General features: G+C 42.8%; 1 protein-coding gene across 1 annotated transcript in view; it reads left to right on the top strand.

The window, feature by feature from the left end:
- The window catches only part of LOC149316719 (flavin-containing monooxygenase 5-like), a 65,715-nt gene that overhangs the window by 25,994 nt on the left and 20,185 nt on the right, over nucleotides 1-19,536 (top strand). Inside the window, exons 5-6 of the mRNA XM_089516107.1 lie at nucleotides 4,425-4,567; nucleotides 15,434-15,633. Of these exons, the coding sequence (XP_089372233.1) occupies nucleotides 4,425-4,567; nucleotides 15,434-15,633 (343 nt within the window). The remainder of the gene's footprint in view (nucleotides 1-4,424; nucleotides 4,568-15,433; nucleotides 15,634-19,536) is intronic.

The following is a 19,536-nucleotide window of genomic DNA, read 5'->3' as shown; positions in this document are numbered from 1 at the left end:
AGAGAAGACTGTGAACCTACCATGCAGCAGGCTGAGGTGGCCAGCTTTGGCAACAGATCTGGGGTGTCAGAAGAAGATGGCAAAATATTAGTCAGTTTGTTGTTTACTGACAAGGTGATGAAAGGTGTGTGTGGGATTTTCAGTCTCCTGCCAAAATAATTTTGGTGGCTTTGGCTACTCTGCATCTTGATTTGGCTAGGGTGCCATCTGCCAATGTGGTTCAGGCAACAAAATATCTTGGGCCTGTCCTGCTGGTGATTAATATCATGGCCTGATGTGAGATCCACATAGGCTTCTCCATTTTGCCAAGCCTTTCCACATCTCAGGCTTTTGGTGTTCCAGTCAACCAGAGGCTGCTTCATTAACTGCCATTACAGGGGACTATATCACACAGAGCTTTTTGGAGATTTTTTAGCTTAGATCAGGGGTGACTGTGGATGCTGATTCATGTCATAACATGAATGTATTATCACATGCGATTCATTTCTATGGGAGCTCCTTCCGTGGAGCTTCCGCAGTGAATCCAAGGTGACTCCTCATTTTGGTGATTTCGGTACAAAAGTGAATTCACAGAATCTGCATTCAAATTCACTTCGATTTCACTCCAAATTGGTCTGGTGTGGAATGCAGCTTTGATTTCCTCCCGGTACACACCCCCAAATCTCCAAAGAGGCAAATTTCCCATGATGCTGTGCTGCAATTTTGCCCCAATTGCTTCCGTTGCTCAGAAGGGTAGATGACAGGGAAGGAGGGAATGAACAGGAATTTTAATTAGATTCTAGTCTAATCCTAATTTGATCTAATCCTCCAACGGTTTTATGCAAATTATTTTTCCCCATTTTCCCCTTATTCTTTTTCTTTCTTCTTTCCCCCCGTTCTGTTTCATATGAGAGTATATCCATATCCATAAGATCCAAAAGTTTCATTTGCCATTCCTCTATCTCAATTTCTTTTCTAACTTTCCAGTACCTTGCAAATAATAATCTAGTGACTGTGAGCATGTAAAATAAAATTCTATCACATTTTATTTCATTCTTATCATCGAACATGCATAATATTAGAACCTCTGGCTTTTTTTCTAGGTCAATACCTAGCATTTCTACAATGCTATTATATATGTTCTGTCAGAACTTTTAGTGAAGTCCTCTACTTCCTTCTTTGCCATGTTTTGGTGATAAGATTTGTTTTGTCTTTGTTTATTCCTAAACTTGAGAGATGTTCAAATTTTCTTAACTGATTTAATAATTGCCCAATGCTATGTGAAGGTTCTTCCAATGCTATTATAATATCATCTGCAAAGGCTCTCAGAATATATTTCTCTCTCTTAATTTTAACTGCTCTTATATTTATATCTTTCTTTGTGGTACTTAAAAAAATTCTAAAGATAAAATAAACAATAAAGGGGAGAGTGGACACCCCTGTCTAGTACCCTTATTAAAAACAATTGGGTCCATTCTTATCTCATTAGTTCTTATTCTGACAGTTTGCTTGCCATATATCAAACTGATCCATTTTATAAAGTTCTTGCTCCCTAAGATGCTGAAGTGTAGTTACCTGGACCTCCAGTTGCTGTAATTTCTCTTCTAAGAGGACTACTAACTTGCACTTGGTGCAGGTGAAGTTCCCCACATTCCTAGACAAGAAGACTAACATCCTACAGGTGTTGCAGGTGTCTGCAGCAGGTCCCACGGTGTCCATACTGAGAAATCTTAAGGCTGCACTGAAACAAGACTGTGGGCTTCCCCTGTTAAACACCAGTGTAAAGGACCTCTGCTGGCTTGGCCTTTGTTCCCAAACTCTGTTAAAGAGCTCAATCAACTGAGCATATAGTTATGTAGAGAGCTCCTGGCTACTAGCTCCTTCCAGAGGTAAGTCTCTGACTCACTTCCCTTTAAATGCGAGTCCCCACAAGCCCCTTAAGGAAAAAGTTCAAAGAAACTTCAAAATTTAAAGGAGCCCCTCTCCAACACTCTTCCCACACCACCTTCTCCTCTGGACTTTAAAACCTCCATGCTCCGTTAGGTATGCGCCTCTGCTAGGAACTATATGGAATTAGGCTTCTAGCTCCTCTTCCCAGTGACCCAGAGAAATGGGTCACAATCTGAAAAGTTTGAGAACTCACTCCAGCAAAATGAACACAGAGAACTAGCCTTCCCTTTCCCCAAAATAATGGTCTGGAAATCCTCTGCTGGGAGCTGTATAGGAAAAAAATGGGGCACCCGGATTAACTAATATCTTCTTAAATCTTTCTGCTATTATAGTAACAAACAATTTATAGTCAGCGTTTAGGAGGGAGATTGGCCTATAGGTGTTAGGGTTTTGTTCATCTTTCCTTTCTTTCAAAATTAAGACAGCATCAGCATCACCCCAAGTATTAGCATTGCCTCTTTACAAATATTACTTAATGTTTCCAAGAGGGATATTTTTATGTCCTATTTAAAGATTTTATAGTATTCTGCTGGTATTTCATATGGGCTTGGGGTCTTGTCCTTTTTTGCTTTCTTTATTGCGTCTTCTAATTCAGACATTTCTATTGGTTTGTCTATCTCGTGTATTTCCTCTTCCCTTAATTTTGAAATCTGTATTCTATATTTTTGTTTACTTTTTTGTCAGATCTAAAAAATCTCCTTGAAATGATTTTGAAAGATTTCTTTGATCTTTTCCTGTTCTGTATAGATTTGTTTCCAATTTTTATTTTTGTGATTAGTTTGTTATTTTTTTCCCTTTTCTTAGCCATTTTCTTATTTTGTTTGCATTTTGGAAATGTCTGACTTTAGCTTTCTTCATTTGTCTTGCTATTTTCACTACATTCTCTATCGAGTATTGTTTTTGTAAGATTTTAATTTCCTTAATTATTTTATCCTTGTCTTTATTCTTCATTAATTAACTTTCTTTCTTGGCTATTTCTTCTGAGATCCATTTCATCCTATTTTTCCTTTCTCTTTGAGTCTGGCAATGTTTTTGTATAAAGAATCCACATAGGACTCTTTTACTTGTATCCCATACTAAGCTGATGTCTGTTCCTTTATTAATACTATCTTTAAAGTGATTTTTTATTATTTGTCTAGCTTCTTCCACTATTTTCTCATCTTTTAATAGGTAATCTTGCAATTGTCAGATGAATTCTGTTTTAAGAAATTTTAATGTCATTTTTACTGGATCATGATCAGAGTATATTTTAGGAAGGATTTCAATTTTTTATTTTGTTGCATAATGATTTGGGAAGTAAGACCATGTCCAGTCTTGCAAAGGATTTATGCCTATTTGAATAGAAGGTAAACTCTCTTCTATCATCATTTTTGTATCTCCAAGAATCAACCAAATTAAAATATTGGATCATTGAAAAAAAAAGACTTGAGTAGTTTTCCTTGTTTTTCTTTTACTTTCTTACTGGAAAGTCTATCAAGTTCGGTGTCTATAACTGCATTAAAATTCAAGTCCTTCAGTTGGATGATTTTGAAATAGGAGATATGCTTTTGTTTTCCCCTTTGATTTAAAATTTACCAGTTATGAAAGATCTGTGGATTTCTTTTCTTATTAAAATGTTTCTCAATAAAACCTCAGACAAATGATATTCTGTTCCTTGTGGAACCGACAAGAAAAGCAATGATACCAGATCCCTAGTGTACTTCTTTCCAGGTTCTATGGGGCCAACTATAATTGAATTTTGCAAACACAATAGCACTTTAAATCTCAATTTTTATATTTAGGAACATTGCAATAAATTATATGTTAAATCTGATATATAGGCCCTGTCCCAAAAGTTTAGTGCATCCAACGAGGTGTAAATTTACAGCACTTTATAAATAAAGGTTAATAAATAAATAAATAAATAAATAAATAAATAAATAAGGTGCCATTGTAGCAGGACCCTTCTACATGAGCTGCTCAGTATTACTGCAACATTTTAGTGCAGCCTTAAAGCTCTAATTAAATACAAAATAGAAACAAATGCTATGTAAAAATTATGTGGCAAAGAATTTACCTTTTGATTCTCTCCTAAACACATAGTTGAAAATACTACTGCAGGTGAAAAGGGCCACTGCAGCTGCTCTCTCTAAACCAGCATGTACGGCCCTTCCTTAGGCCTTTCCCATGCACTGGGCCAAACAAATAACTCATAGGGATTAGACTAGTATAGAAAGAGCTGAAATAGGTGAAATAAAATGTTTAAAAGCAAAGAAAAATGGAATATTCTTCAAACAGAAATGAATCTTGTATCAAAAAGGAACATTTCATTAACACAAAGAATAGTAGTGGGGTTGGGCACAGGGAAAGTGTATAAACATTTTGCTAAAGGCAATCCAAGGTGCAGTTTATATTCCACTACTTAATACATATGCAGAAAACTTCAGTTGATTGACCTGCTCTGCCATACCGATCCTTATGACATTAACTTAAACAATTTCTTGGTTTGCTTACAGGGATCACAAAGTTCAAAGGTGGCTACTTTCACAGTCGTGATTACAAAAGTCCTGATGAATTTACAGGAAAAAGAGTAATTGTGGTTGGCATCGGGAACTCTGGTGGGGATCTAGCTGTGGAGATAAGCCGCAAAGCAAAACAGGTTTGGTTCAATACTATGACAACTTTTCTCGGTCTGACAACACCATAAGATATCAGGATCTTTGGGACAGAATGGTGGTGGGAGGAAAACCAAAAGGAAACTGTCCAAGCAGTCAGTAACTGTTTTTAAGGATAAGATCTCTATGAAAGCATTGTCACCATTTTGTACATTTCCTTCCAATTGTCAAAGGAGTGATTCTGTGAGTACTTTTGAACCTGGAAAAAAACCTGAGCAGAGAGCTCCCTTTCTTCTGCATCCCCTCCCACCAACTGCACTGTTTCAAAGGATCCCACGGGTGCCTAGAACACATTGCTGGGCTGGGGTTTGGTACAACTAAAGTGAGATTACTTTGGCACAACTAAAGTGAGCCAAAGACCATTTAACATCCATTTTAACAGAAAGCATAATTGTGGTTTTCTAGTCAGGATCTAGTCAGGATCAGTCAGAAAACCACCAAACAGTGAAATGACCAACATGGCTACCTCTGGATGTTTTTCTAGTGAGGGCCATTTGAGTTGCATTAATAAGTTTTTAATCAATGGTCTTATAGTTCAATCTGCTGCACCAAAGGTTGAAGAAAAAGCAGATTAATTCAATTCTGTATTTCAGATCCAGTGTTCTCCCTTGGTTGGGTATAGATCTCTAGTTTGAGTTGCAAAGCCAGGTTTCAAACGCCAAAAATCAAACTCTATGCCAGTTTTTAAAACCTTACACCTGCCCACCTCTCATGTTAATTGATTACACTGTACCATTTAAAATAGTGAAATTCCAAACAGATATAAAGAAACACTCTTGGAGGCTCATCCCAAAACACTAGGAATAGTTTTCTCCAAATAAGGAAATGTGCTGACTTCAAGACCACAAGTTGAACATGAGTCAGCAGTGTAATGTGACAGCCAAAGAGGTCAATGCGATTTTAGGCTGCATGAATGGAAGTGTAGTGTCTAGATTGAGGGATAGTGCCACTGTATTCTGCTTTGGTCAGACCTCACCTGGAATACTGTGTCTAGACCAGGGGTAGGCAACTTTCTTGAGCCGGGGGCTGGGTTGCTGTCCCTCAGACAACTGGGGGGCCGAAGCCGGGGGTGGAGCTTCCACCCTCCGGGGCGGAGCCGCATGCCAGGGGTGGAGCTTCCACCAAAGCCCTGCAGGGAGGAGGAGGCGTGTGCCCGCCCTCTCCTCCTTGGTCCCTTCCTTCGGCCGAACGGGCTCAAAGGGGCCCTTTCGGTCAAAGGTAAGGGAAGCCGAAGGGAAGGGCTTAGGCACCCGTCCCAGGCCCTTCCCTTCAGCTCTTCCCTTTGGCCGAACGGGCTCCAAGGGGAGAGGTCACCTCCGCGGGCTCCCCCCACGGCCCTCTCTCTGGAGGGAGGCCTCGGGCCGCATGGGCTGAGAAGGAGCCCGCGGAAGTGGCTTGCCGCCTCCGCGGGCTCCCTCCTCGGCCCTTGCGGCCCCAGGCCTCCCTCCGGAGAGAGGGCCGTAGGGGGAGCCCGCAGAGGCAACCTTTCCCCTTGGAGCCTGTTAACCTTCTCTTCTCCAGGCTAAACATCTCCAGCTCCCTAAGTCATTCCTCATAGGGCATGGTTTCTAGGCCCTTCACCATTTTAGTTGCCCTCATTTGTACATGCTCCAGTTTCAATTTTGATGGTTCTGAACCTGAATTAGGATTTGAGAATCTAAAGGGTCATGCGTCCCATTGACATTCATGCATTGAAGCCAAGGTACAGAAAATATAGGTGCAGCTATAGGTGTGGCATAGCTTCCTTTTTTTCTTTTTCTTTTTTTTAAAAAAGGTTGTCCATAACATTTTAAATTTCCCAGCAGAATTGGAAGAAAAATACAGGTATAGGTCCATCTTCTGAGAAAAGCAAAGTTGATACATTTCACATGAATAAGTTCAGAGCTTTCTGCAAGGGGGCTTTTTCTATTTGTAGAGGTATCCAAAAAAAGGTCACACTTACCATCCTGAGTTCCTTGTAAAAATTGTAGGCAGCATAAACATGGTCTTAAGTAACAAACCTTTGATACTTCACAAAGCTACTGTATATAGCTGACAATAAGTCGACCCCATGTATAAATGGAGGGCAAGTTTTGGGGCCAAAATTACGGATTTTGACATGACCCATAGGGCGAGTGTAAAACTTGGAGGGTCCTTCAGGGTGTGTATGTGAACAGCAAGAGGGAAGCAGAAATCAATACAGTGTACAGTGAGAGAGGGACTGTTAAACAAACAGCAATCAATCAGTCAATCCTGACCCCAAGGATTGTATCTACTTGGCTCAGGACAGAAAGAAACTGCATGGGGAAATCTGAAAGAGCTGCTATCACATTACCATACTGACATATAAATAAGTCAACCTGGGATCTTGGGGGTCAATTTTTGAGCATAAATTTTAGACTTATAGATGAGTATATATTGTAGATGCAATAACCTATGGAGAAGGGGATCCCACACATTCTTTGTCAGAGGAAGAAACTAATGAATGAACAAAATCTTCTCAATCCTACATTTATTTTCTGTACAGGTTGAAATAAAAGTACAGTCAATAATAAACAAAACACAACACCTCTAACATATTTCTGTAATATGTTGAAAGTTTATGTGGTTTCTGCCTCAGTGGTGTGCTTTCTTCAAGTCTAGTTTTGTCTGTTATCCTTGCCACACTATTAAGAAATAAAAAAGATTCTAGTAATAATAAAACTCAGCATTACAGCTACCTTCAAAGTCTGTTGTAACTGTGAATACTGCTTCTAAAAAAAACCTAACCTGATATTACAGGATCACAGTCAATTGCGATAGCACAACCAAAACAGATGAAATGAGGGCCATAATGAGACCTTAAAGTCTGCGATGCAGAGGGTTCAATAATGCATGGTTCAGTCACTATTCTAAAATTTTATACTGATTTTCATAGCTCTCTAGTTCTACACTTATCCTTCTGACCATTTGCAGGTTGCTTGCAGACAATCTATGATGTATGCCATTCTTATAGAAATTGGTCTCCAAAAACATAGGTGTGTGTGTTGAGTGATGTGAATGAATCTGGCAAAGGAAAACCTCTTCTTGGCTGTGGGAGTAGAGAGCCAGGACTCTTCAAGAGGTGTCTCATTGTCATCTAAGATTTTATCTGTTATTGAATATGGGTCAAGGCAGGGAATATGGCATTCAGTCCTCAGTGGGTTATTTGGCAGTGGTGAGTAGATTAATCCCCTACAAAGCTAACTTGGGACTGCTTGCCCACATGCATGCAGACATAGTCCCAAGTGAGCTTATGGAAAGAATGGACCGCTCTCTTAATTGATGAAATTTGTCTGTGTAATTTGCATGGAAAGAGCAGGCTTGTGTCAGCTCTTCTTCCTCTGTAGGCTTCTTTTGGACTGCTTGCACATGCTGCTTGCAAAGGAGGCTGAGAGGGGCCAAAAGGCACTTAGCCAACTGTGGAGGATTGGTACCTTTCTTCCCTCTCAGCTCACTTGGCAAGCAGCATGTGGTGTGTGTGAGCAATCCAAAGCAATCGTTTTTTGTGGGTTTTTCAGGCTATGTGGCCATGTTCTAGAACAAAGTAACATAGCCTTAAAAACCCACAAAAAATATGGATGCTGACTATAAAAGTCTTCGACTTCACAATCCAAAGCAAGTCTCCATAGGAGTCCAAAGTCAGTGCTACTTGGAGCTTCCCACCCCCTTCTGTGCTCAGTCATGGTGCTTCTGAAATTGTGGGTAATGATCCTTGAATCTGTGTTCAATCATTCATGGTCCTTCTGGGATTGGAGGCAGTGTGTCTCTTACAGTATTACTCTAGTACAGTATTCCTAATGGCAATTGCAACTAAGTGCAGTGATAAAGCTAGAAGAGCCCATAAGATTCTCACCTGGCAAGAAAAGCTAGAACATAACTAACGTGAAGAAGGCCCATCAAGCTCGTTGCACCTTGCTAAACAGTTAGTATAGTAAGTTAAAAATAAAGCCAATGTGTCAGTCAAAACACTACAGTACATAATAAAATTATTAGAAAGCAGGAAAGACCAATTACTGATATTAAAAAGTTTTAAATGTGTGGATTCAAAACCAAACGTGTCACAATATTCCTCTAAGGATAGCCATTATCCAGGTCAAAGCACTAAGTTTATATACCATGATGAAGGCTGAAAGAGGAGAGGGATCTGTGGAAGAAACACTAGCAAAGGCTAGTTTACTATATTTAAGACAAGGTCTAATTTGCATAATATTAAAGTTTAGAAAGAAGCAGCTAACACAAATACTGCTGCTGCAGAAATGTAGCTTGCAAAAATTATAGAAGATTGTGACTATACAAAGCAACAGATTTTCAGTTTAGATGACATGGGGCTACATTGGAAGAAAATGCAAGAACTTTCATTTCAAACAAAGAGAAATCTATGTCAGAATGCAAATCTGCAAAATATAGGCTCATGCTGTATTTAGTGGTTAATGCAGCTGGTGACTGCAAGCTAAAGTGTATGCTTGTTTACCATTCAGAGAATCCTAGGGTCCTTAAAAACTATTAAAAGTTTAGCCTTCCAGTTTATTACAAGAGTAATGCAAAAGTCTTCATGACTGCTAATTTATTTGTTAACTTGGTTCTCAGATTAATTCAAGCATACAGCTGAGGTTTATTGTAGGGAGGAGAAAATTCTCTTTAAGATTCTTCTGCTTTTTGACAGTGGCATCATTGGGTTTGGTGTCACCATGGACCGCCTCCCATACCAAATCATACCAGTTCCTTAGTAATTTTACAAAACCATTTACTATAAAAACACAAGGCGCAACAAAAACAACAACACATGCTTGTGGCATGTGCAGATGAAAATACATGACTTGAAGTGTCCTTGTAACTGGGTAATAATGACAGCATTGAGAGAAGCACATGCACATGAAGGTTCGAAAAGCAAGTTAGCATAGAGGTTTCATTTTGTAGGTGGGCTTACGAAAAAATGTTTTTGTGTTTACCTAACTACAAGGATATTTTTTATAAAAATACATTCCTGCTGAAACACTGCACAAAAAATTTATAGACAGTCGTTTTGTATTGAAACCAATAGATGTAAAAACCATCAGATGTGTCTTCTGACTTTCAGTCCACTCCAGGACACAATAATCCTAACAATGGCCTGTTACAGACAGGCCAAAATAAAGCTGCTTCGAGTCACTTTGGAGGTATGGTATTTCAATGATGCATGCGTCCTAAGAGTCCAAAAGCCACACCAAAGCTGCACTTCAGTCCTTAGGACTGGAGCATGGCTTTGGTACGGCTTTTGGACTCTTAGGACGCATGCATCATTGAAATACCATACCTCCAAAGTGACTCGAAGCAGCTTTATTTTGGCCTGTCTGTAACAGGCCAATGACATGATAGCAATTTTTTCTCTGTTTTAAAAACTGCAATATACTGCATTAACAGCACACAGGAGTCCAGAATCTACACCATTCACCTTGTGCTACAAGGACAGGTTGATGCACCAAAATGGTAGATGGTCTGGAAACCATGCTTTAGAAAGCTGGGTATGTTTAGCCTGGAGAAGAGACAGTCAAGAGGTGATATGATAGCCTTGTTTAAATATTTGAAAGGATATCATACTGAGGATGGAGCAAGTTTGTTTCCTACAGCTCCAGAGAATAGGATAGGGAGCAATGGATTCAAACTACAGGAAAAGAGGTTCCACTAGACTAGAATATTAGGAAGAGCTTCCTGACAGTAAGAGCTGATCAGTGACTGGGAGTGTGGACACATTTTGGTGTGTGTGTGTGTGAGAGAGAAACCCAGCCACCTGCACTGAGGCAATTATTTTGCAGTAACTGGATTTCACACACACACCCCAGCAAAATGTGTCCCAGCCAGAGCTGTTCACACACACTTTCCACTGGGATGCATTTTGCTCTGTGTGTGTGAGGGGTTAAAACCTAGCAGCCATGCCAGACTCAGAAGGCATCATAGGAGGCAGTGCTACTATCTCCCAGCAGCCTATTCTAGGTCTGATACAGCTGCTGGGTGAGCTAGAAAGGCAGGCAGTGCCCCTTCATGCTGATCCATCAGCTGTGCCTGTTGTGGAGAGGGTTGCCAGGAGGCAGCAGCACCCCATCCCTATCCCTAGCAGAGGGAGGTTGTGATGGTCCCTGGGGCCAAGCAGCCACACAGCCCCTCTGTCGTGGCTCTTACTCCCAGGGAGTCGCTTTTACACTTTCCCTGCTAAGAGTCCCCTAGGTCTCCATTCCCGCTCCCTGCTGAGCTGAATGAGACCCCTTGAGGCCCTCTATCTCGCTGCCACCACCCAGTGAATTTTCAACAGACTTCGTTTCCCTAAGCACACACTGGGACTTGCTAGGGATGTCTAGTTTCATTTCTTGCTAACTTAAAGCAATCAGTAACCGAGCTAGGCACGTGCACAGGAGCAGAGAGAGACAGCAGATACTTTTAAAGAAAGATATTTATTTTAAAGAAATAGAATAGAATAGGAAGATATCATTCATGCAAAGCCTCCTTGCCTTGCAGGTACAGGAAGCACAGTTACAAAGTGTTCATTTCAGGCAAGCTATTAGATAAACATAACAAAACCTAAATGCACTAGCTAACACATTTCCTAGCTACTCACACAGTGATAGGATTTGCAGTCCTTGTTGAGTTCTCGGATGCAAGGAGCTGGCCCTCCTTTGGGCTGAACTCCACCTGCATCACTTCTGCCTGCCTCAGTGTAGGCAAGATGGAGGACAAAGAAAGCATAGGGTTCCCCCTCCAAGATGAGGAAGGGGAGAGACAAAAGACCACATGGTCGCCAAAGGCCTTTTAAAGGCTTCTCATGGAATGTTCTTGAATCTCGCGGTCCTACTCTCTGATTGGCCAGTTGGGTCTTACGTCAGCTATGATGTAGCTGTTCGTTAGCATGTGATGTCAGCTCTCACCTCCCCCCAGATTAACCCTTTGTGGTTCAGGAGAAGTCCTCAAATGACTGGAGGGCCCAGTCATTACACGCCTCCCAAATCTCGGACGGTTTGGAAGAAACTGCAAGTTGAGACCAAACTGGCTGAGATTTCATCCTGTAAAAGAGAAAGCATATAAGCAGACATGTGACACGCCCCCCAAAGTCCACTTGTTCTGGAACCACTGGATCAGAGCCGCAATGGCTGGGATGTCACCTTGGGACCTGTGAAAGAAAAGTGTAAACAAACACATAATGTGCAGTATCACAAGCTAACTGGAACAACCCAAATAAGAGGTAGTAAGACAACAATATAACAAGTTCAGGTAGTCCAGTGTTGTTGCCATCAGTGGCCCACTAGCCCTCTGCGGGAGAGACAGTCAGCCACAACATTAGAGGTTCCTGCCACATGTTGAATGTCGAAGTCAAAGTCTTGCAAGGATACACTCCAGTGGAGCAGCTTTTTATTCGCTCCCTGTACTGAGTGAAGCCATCGCAATGCAGCATGGTCAGTCTGAAGAGTGAACTGGCGACCCCATACATAAGGCCTCAGCTTGTCCAGGGCATACACGATGGCATAGCACTCCTTCTCTGGTATGGACCAGTTGGATTCTCTGGCAGACAGGTTTTTACTGAGGAACAACACGGGATGTAAGAAGCCATCTGGGCTCTCTTGCATCAAGACAGCTCCAATGGCCCTGTCCGAAGCATCAGTGGCTATTGTAAAGAGTTTGTCAAAATCTGGTGGATCAAGACTGAATCGGATGTCAGAGCCCTCTTCAGTGTGTCAAAAGCCTCCTGGCACCCTGCTGTCCATTTCACTATCTTGGGTTTCTTCAAACCCGTGAGGTCTGTCAGAGGAGCTGCAATCTGACTGTAGTGTGGTACAAACCTCCTGTAGTACCTCGACAAGCTAAGGAAGGATTGGACTTGTTTTTGGGACCGTGGTCTTGGCCAATCCTGAATCACTTCAACCTTTGCTTGCAAAGGCGTGATAGTCCCTTGTCCCACCTCATGACCAAGGCAGGTTACTCTCTCCAGCACAAACTGGCACTTCTTGGCCTTGATTGTAAGGCCGGCCTCCTGAATGCGCTGAAAGACAGTCTCTAAATGTTGAAGATGGTCTTCCCAGGAGTCAGAGAAAATCGCGATGTCATCTAGGTAGGCTACTGCAAAATCTCCACAGCCTCTCAACAAGGAGTCGACTAGCCTTTGGAAGGTCGCTGGAGTGTTGCAAAGTCCAAATGGAAGCACATTGAACTCGAACAGGCCCATGTGGGTGATGAACGCGGTGCGGTGTTTGGATTCTTCTGCTAGAGCAACCTGCCAGTAGCCTTTAGTCAAGTCTATAGAAGACAGATACTTGGCACATCCCAGCTTTGCCAGGAGTTCATCTACCCTAGGCATAGGGTATTGCTCTGGACATGTCACTGAGTTCAGTTTCCTGTAGTCCACACAGAACCTGATCTCTTCTCCTCCTTTCTTAGGCACCAATACCACAGGTGATGCTCACATGCTGCGGGAGGGTCGGATGATCTCCATCTCTAGCATTTCGTTTATCTCCTTTTCAACTGCCTGTTTTGCCACTGGAGACACCTGTCGAGGCTGTTCAGCCAAAGGTCCACTGCTACAGCATGTTGAGGATCCATGGTCAGGCCAGGTATCAGTGAAAACAGGGAAGCAAACCTGGATGTTAGATGGGAGAACTCGGCTCACTGAGTCGAGTCGAGCCGTGTGGGAATTTGAATGTCCTCCAGGTTGCTGCCTTCTTTCTTATCGTAGAACGCCCCTTCTGGCCACTCCTCCTCTTCTGCACCTGGATCCTCAAGAGCAAAAAGGTAATGCGGCCTTTTGTGAAATGGTTTGAGTGAATTGACATGATAGACCTTTGGCTTGAGACCAGTGTCAGGGAGCTGTATAAGGTAGTTCACAGTGCCCATTCGCTCAAGCACTGTGGCTGGGCCTATCCAGGATGTTTCAAGCTTATTAGTCTGTGATGCCTTCAAGACCATAATGTGGTCTCCAGGCTTGAAGCATCACTCCCTGGCAAACTGATCATACCAAGCCTGCTGTGCCTGCTGGAGATTGTGTTGAGCATCTTGCCACGCTGTCCTGAGCGTGTTTTGCAGATTTGTGACGAAATCCACAACATTTGCTTGTTGCGAAGGTTGGTCGCCTTCCCATTGTCTGTGCACCAAGTGCAGTGGCCCTTTCACCTCGTGACCATAGACCAGCTCAAACGGTGAAAAGCCCAAGCTGGGATGTGGGACAGATCTATAGGCAAAGAGGAATTGCTGAAGAGCCAAGTCCCAATCATTAGAGTGTTCATCTACAAACTTTCGTATCATGGTCCCTAAGGTAGCATGAAAGCGTTCCACCAGGCCATTCGTTTGGTGGTGATAAGGGACTGAGGTGAGATGGTTTACTCCATGCGCCTCCCAGAGACGGTTCATGGCCTTGGACATAAAATTGGTCCCTGCATCTGTCAGGATCTCCAAAGGCCAACCCACTCTAGCAAAGATGTCCGTCAGTGCTTGAGCTACGGCCTTGGCTGAGATGGCACCCAGTGGTATGGCTTCTGGCCACTGCATACAAAAGTCCACCAATGTGAGGATATATTGCTTTCCCCTGGCAGTTTTCCGGGGAAGGGGTCCTAAAATGTCCACTTCCACTCTCTGAAATGGTACCTCTATAATGGGTAGCGGTTGTAGAGGAGTCTTTGTCTGATCTTTGGAGTTTCCAACGCGCTGACAGACTACACAGGATCGGACAAAGGTGGCCACATCCTTATTCATCCTGTCCCAAAAGAAAGCCTTCTTAAGGCTGTCCTTTGTTCGCGTAACTCCTGTATGGCCACTAGGGTGGTCATGTGCCAGGCTGAGAAGTTTGGCCCTGTATGCAGCAGTTCTTAAAGTTTAAAAAAGATGTTGAGAAACTGGAGCATGTCCAAGGAAGGCGACCAAAATGGTGAAGGGTCTGGAAACCATGTCCTATGAGGAATGACTTAGGGAGCTGGGGATGTTTAGCCTGGCGAAGAGAAAGTTAAGAGGTGATATGATAGCCCTGTTTAAATACTTGAAGGGATGTCATATTGAGGAGGGAGCAAGCTTGTTTTTTGCTGCTCCAGAGACTAGGACCTGGAACAATGGATGCAAGCTACAGGAAAAGAGATTCCACTTCAACATTAGGAGGAACTTCCTGACAGTAAGGGCTGTTTGACAGTGGAACACACTTTAAACAGAGGCAGGATGGCCATCTGTCAGTGATGCTTTGATTGAGAGTTGCTGCATGGCAGGGGTTTGGACTGGATGGCCCTTGCAGTCTCTCCCAATTCTATGATTCTATGACCTTTTGACTGTTTAATGATTTGGCTACCACAGTTCTCTCTCTTGAACCTGGACTATTCTGACACTGGACACCATTTACTTTCACAGCTTTTGACTTGGAAACTTTGAATCTCGTTTGAAGTTGTGCGTCATTTAGCTTTTGCATGCATTCAAACATGATATATAGTGTGCTATTTGGTTTTTTTTGGGGGGGGGGATACATGTGCAAACTAAAAAAAAACCTGCATTCCAGTGTTAAATCAAGTCAACTTTCTGACAGTGTTCTGGTCCCAAACCTGTCAAATAAGCAGGGGCTCCCTGTTTTTAAGCCTTAAAGAGTGCCCTGTCTAAAAACAACTTTTATCAATAGTTTCATAATGACTCAAAGACTTTCATCATGATGTACAAAGTGTGCCCATTTTTCCAAATTCAGTAATGACCAAGTTCAACTTTCCTTAGCTTTACAAACATTTGCATTTATCTACAGATGATGTCAGATTCAAATTTAACAGTTTCTGGAATAGTTGCAGGTGAGAGAACAATAAATATTAGTGACAACAAATACTGAGTAGATTTATTACCTGAAACAACCCTTTCTACATTATGCCCAGGTCTTCCTCAGCACTCGACGAGGAACGTGGATTATCAGTCGTGTTGGTGATGATGGCTACCCTGCAGACGTGGTGCTTTCTTCTCGATATAATACCTTACTGAAACAATTTTTTAGCATCTCCATGCAAAATAATTGGGTGGAGAAGAAACTGAATGCCAGATTCAACCATTCTCATTATGGCTTGAAACCTAATCACAGGTATTTTATCAATTGGCTAGATTTTTGTTTCCTGTCCCTTGTCTCAAGCGCTCAGAGTGGACACCATTGCAATATGCTATATTGCTTTATTTTCATTATTTATTCAGTACATTTATATCTAGTATTTCTTCTACCACAGAATGGCATACATATGCTCCCAGTCGGTCTCCTATCAAAATTCTGAGCAGTCTCAATCCTGCTCAGCTGCCATAAATGACAGAATCATATGCCTTCAGACCTATGGAACCTAGGGCTGTCTGGTACAGAAAGACAAGGGAGTATATCACACGGTGTTTTTTGGAGCTCAGATCCGGGGTGACTCTTGGTTCAGCTATGCGAATTCACATCATAACATGAATATTTTATCACACCTGGTTGCCTTTCCGTTGCCCTTCCGAATCGAGAGGGAATCGAATTCAAGGCACCTCACATGATGCGGATTCACACAAAGCAGAGTGAGTGCAAATTGTATTACCACAACGGTGCATACCATGCCGATTCAGCGATTCGAACTGGGATCCTTGCGCATGCTCAGTGGAGGTCTAGATGCTGTCCCCCTTCTCTGCCCCCTCCTTAGCTGTCATCCTTCATCGGGCTGAAGGAGCACTCAGGGGATGATGGGATAGGTTGCAGCAGGGGGTCACTGGAGCCAGGATCAGACTGAAGAAGCAGGTAGGGGATGATGGGATAGGTCACAGGGGGTCACTGGAGTGATGGTTCGAATGCAGGAGCAGTCAGGGGATAATAATAATAATAATAAAATTTATTTATATCCCGCCTCTCTACAAAATGCAATCAGGGTGGTTTACAAGATTAAAATATACAGTCCGAATCCTCAACCCACCCACCCCTTAAAATACAATTAAACAATGTAGAATTTAAAACATAAAACATACTTAAAAGCAATACAATAACTGTGGTGAAGTCAGAGGTCAGCAATTAGATTTTCCTTCTGATAGCTGGAGAACTGTTCAGGAAAAGCCTGCCAGAAGAGATCCATCTTTATAGCTTTTTAAAAGCTATTTAGAGTGGTAATGTGACGGATCTTGTCCGGCAGGCCATTCCACAATCTGGGAGCAACAGCTGAGAAGGTCCTCTGGGAGGTCGTAGATAGCCTTGTTTTACAAGGCTGTAACAAATTTTTCCCTGAAGATCTAAGTGTGCAGAGAGGATTATATGGAAGGAGACTGTCCTGAAGATAGGTTGGACCCAATCCATTTAGGACTTTAAAGTGATAACCAACACTTTGTACTGGGCCCAGAAACTGATGGGCAACCAGTGGAGTGATCTTAAGATCGGTGTTATATGGTCTTTTCTGGATGTACCAGAGACCAATCTCGCTGAATTGAAGTTTCCGGATCAAGCACGAGGGTAGCCCCATGTAGAGTGCATTGCAGAAATCAAGGCGTGAGGTTACCAGTGCATGTACTACAGTCTCAAGTTCCCTCACTTCCAGGAAAAGGTGCAGCTGGCGTATCAGCCCAAGTTGATAACAGGCACTCCTGACCGTCGCATTCACATGATTTGTCATGTGAAGCGACAAATCTAGGAGCACCCCCAGACTGTGAACACATTCCTTTGAGGAGAGTGTGATCCCTTCTAGGACTGGATGTTGTTTCCCATGCCTGGGTTCGGAGCCGATACCATAAGTACCTCCATTTTGTCTGGATTCAGCTTCAATTTGTTTCCCCTCATCCAATCCATTACTGCCTTAAGACAGTCATTGAGAGGCGAGATGCCATCTGAAGTCAAAGCTGAAGTATATGTGGGTGTCATCAGTGTACTGATAACACCCCACCAAATGCCTCCGGATGATCTCTCCCAGCAGCTTCATGTAAATGTTGAAAAGTATCGGGGACAGGATGTCGCCTTGTGGGATGCCACAATTAAGCTCTTTCCTTGCCGAGCAACTGTCCCCGTGCACCATACTCTGGAATCTGCCTGAGAGGAAGGAACGGAACCACTGAAGAGCAGTGCCTCCTATTCCTAACATTCTCAGGCAATTCAAGAGGATGTCATGATCTATTGTGTCAACCGCCGCTTAGAGGTCCAGTAGCACCAGCAGGGTCACATAATCCCTGTCGATGCTCAGATGAAGGTAATCAGCTAAGGCGACCATGGCAGTCTCCACCCCAAATCCCATCCTTAAGTGGAGCCAGGATTTGGATGCAGGAGCAGTCAGGGGATGATGGGATAGGTCGCAGGGAGTCATTGGGACCAGGCTCGGACTGAAGGAGAAGGCAGGGGATGATGGGATAGGCCACAGTGGGTCACTGGGGTCAGGATTCGGATGCAGGAGCAATCAGGGGATGATGGGATAGGTTGCAGGGGGTCACTGGAGCCAGGATTTGGATGCAGGAGCAGTCAGGGGATGATGGGACAAGGGGGTCAATGGGGCCAGGGGAGTGACTGCAGTAGTAGGCAGGGGATGATGGGATAGGCGGCAGGATGGCAGAGAGAAAGAGATGGCATGAAGGAGGAGGAGGGGGATGAAGGAGTAGGACACAGAGGGCCAAGGGAGGGGCGACATCGGAGTGATCTTCCACACAGACCAATTCAAAGTGAAATTGAAGTGAGCTTGAAAGCGAATTCTGTGAATTCACTTTTTCCCCGATTTCACCAAAATGCGAGGTCACTTTGGAATCACTGCGGAAGCACCACGGAAGGAGCACCCATAGAAAGAAATCTCATCTGATAACACATTCACGTTATGACGTGAATTCGCATCATGGACCCGCAGTCACCTCGGATCTGAGCTCTAAAAATCCCTAAAAAGCTCCGAGTGATATACTCCAAACAAACCCTTTTTAATGTATTTATTATTATTTTTTTTTATATTCTTAAGAGGCTCCAGTTTTCAAGATATTATATGCTACATGTAGTTTTATATTCTATTATGTATTCATATTATAATAGTGTATAATATATACTATAATAACAATATATGTAGCTTCAACTACACACGGTCTATTGGGCCCTAATGGCCCTCCCCTCCATGAAGGCTGATTTGGGAGGAAGGCTATTTGAAGCAGGTGGAGATGCTTTAATTATTTCTCTGTCTTCTGCTTTTCTTCTCCCTATTATTCCCTACAACCCCCCATTGTCCCCATTAGCAATCAGTTATATGTTTTTGTATGCAACAGGTAGCTAAATGCTTGGAAGATGGTTTAGGCTGGCCTTGGGCCTTTCTATAACATTCCCGGTTCAACCACCAACAGTGGTGTCTAAGAAAAATTGAGAGTAGAGGCTTTCACTTATAACTGTCCCTGTAGCATGGGTAGGGGTCACGCAGCCTTCCAGATGTTGTTAACTTACAACTTACAGCATTCCTCACCATTGTTACTACTGGCAAGAGTGATAGGAGTAATTTGCAGTTCATCATCACCTGGAGGGTCACTTAATTCCAGTCCCTTTTCTGTGGCAAGCATCCTAAGGAGACTCCAGTAATATGCGGCACCTCTGTAGATTAAAAACAAAAATCTAGTAATTTTCACCTCTACCACAGCCAATTTTTTTGTAAAATAAATGTGTCTTCTCTATTCAAGACCATGCTATCACAACATACTTTTTGCATTACATCAGGAATAGCTCTTAGCAATGCCGTTGGAGTATGCACACTGCTGAATTAAATGATTTTGAAGCCACTTTAATTGCTATGACTCCATCCTACAGAATTCTGGATTTGTTGATTAGCGAGGCACCAGAGATTTCTGACAGACCAGATTCAATACCTTGCCAAATCCCAGGATTCTGTAGGATAATGTCATGGCAATGAAAGTGGCTTCAAAGTGCTTTAATTCTGCAGTGTGGATTCACCCAGTGTTGCTGGGAAACTCCATTTTCCCTCCTGCTCATGTGTGGTTTTGGTTAAACTCAAAAGGACCGGTGAAGTCATGGGAAGAA

This window comes from Sceloporus occidentalis, unplaced genomic scaffold (assembly GCF_023333645.1).
Source record: "Sceloporus occidentalis isolate IW3139 unplaced genomic scaffold, rSceOcc1.0.p SCAF_3, whole genome shotgun sequence".
Classification (NCBI taxonomy): domain Eukaryota; kingdom Metazoa; phylum Chordata; class Lepidosauria; order Squamata; family Phrynosomatidae; genus Sceloporus; species Sceloporus occidentalis.
The sequence above is the reverse complement of the archived record's forward strand: the minus strand, read 5'-3'. Positions and strand labels throughout refer to the sequence as shown.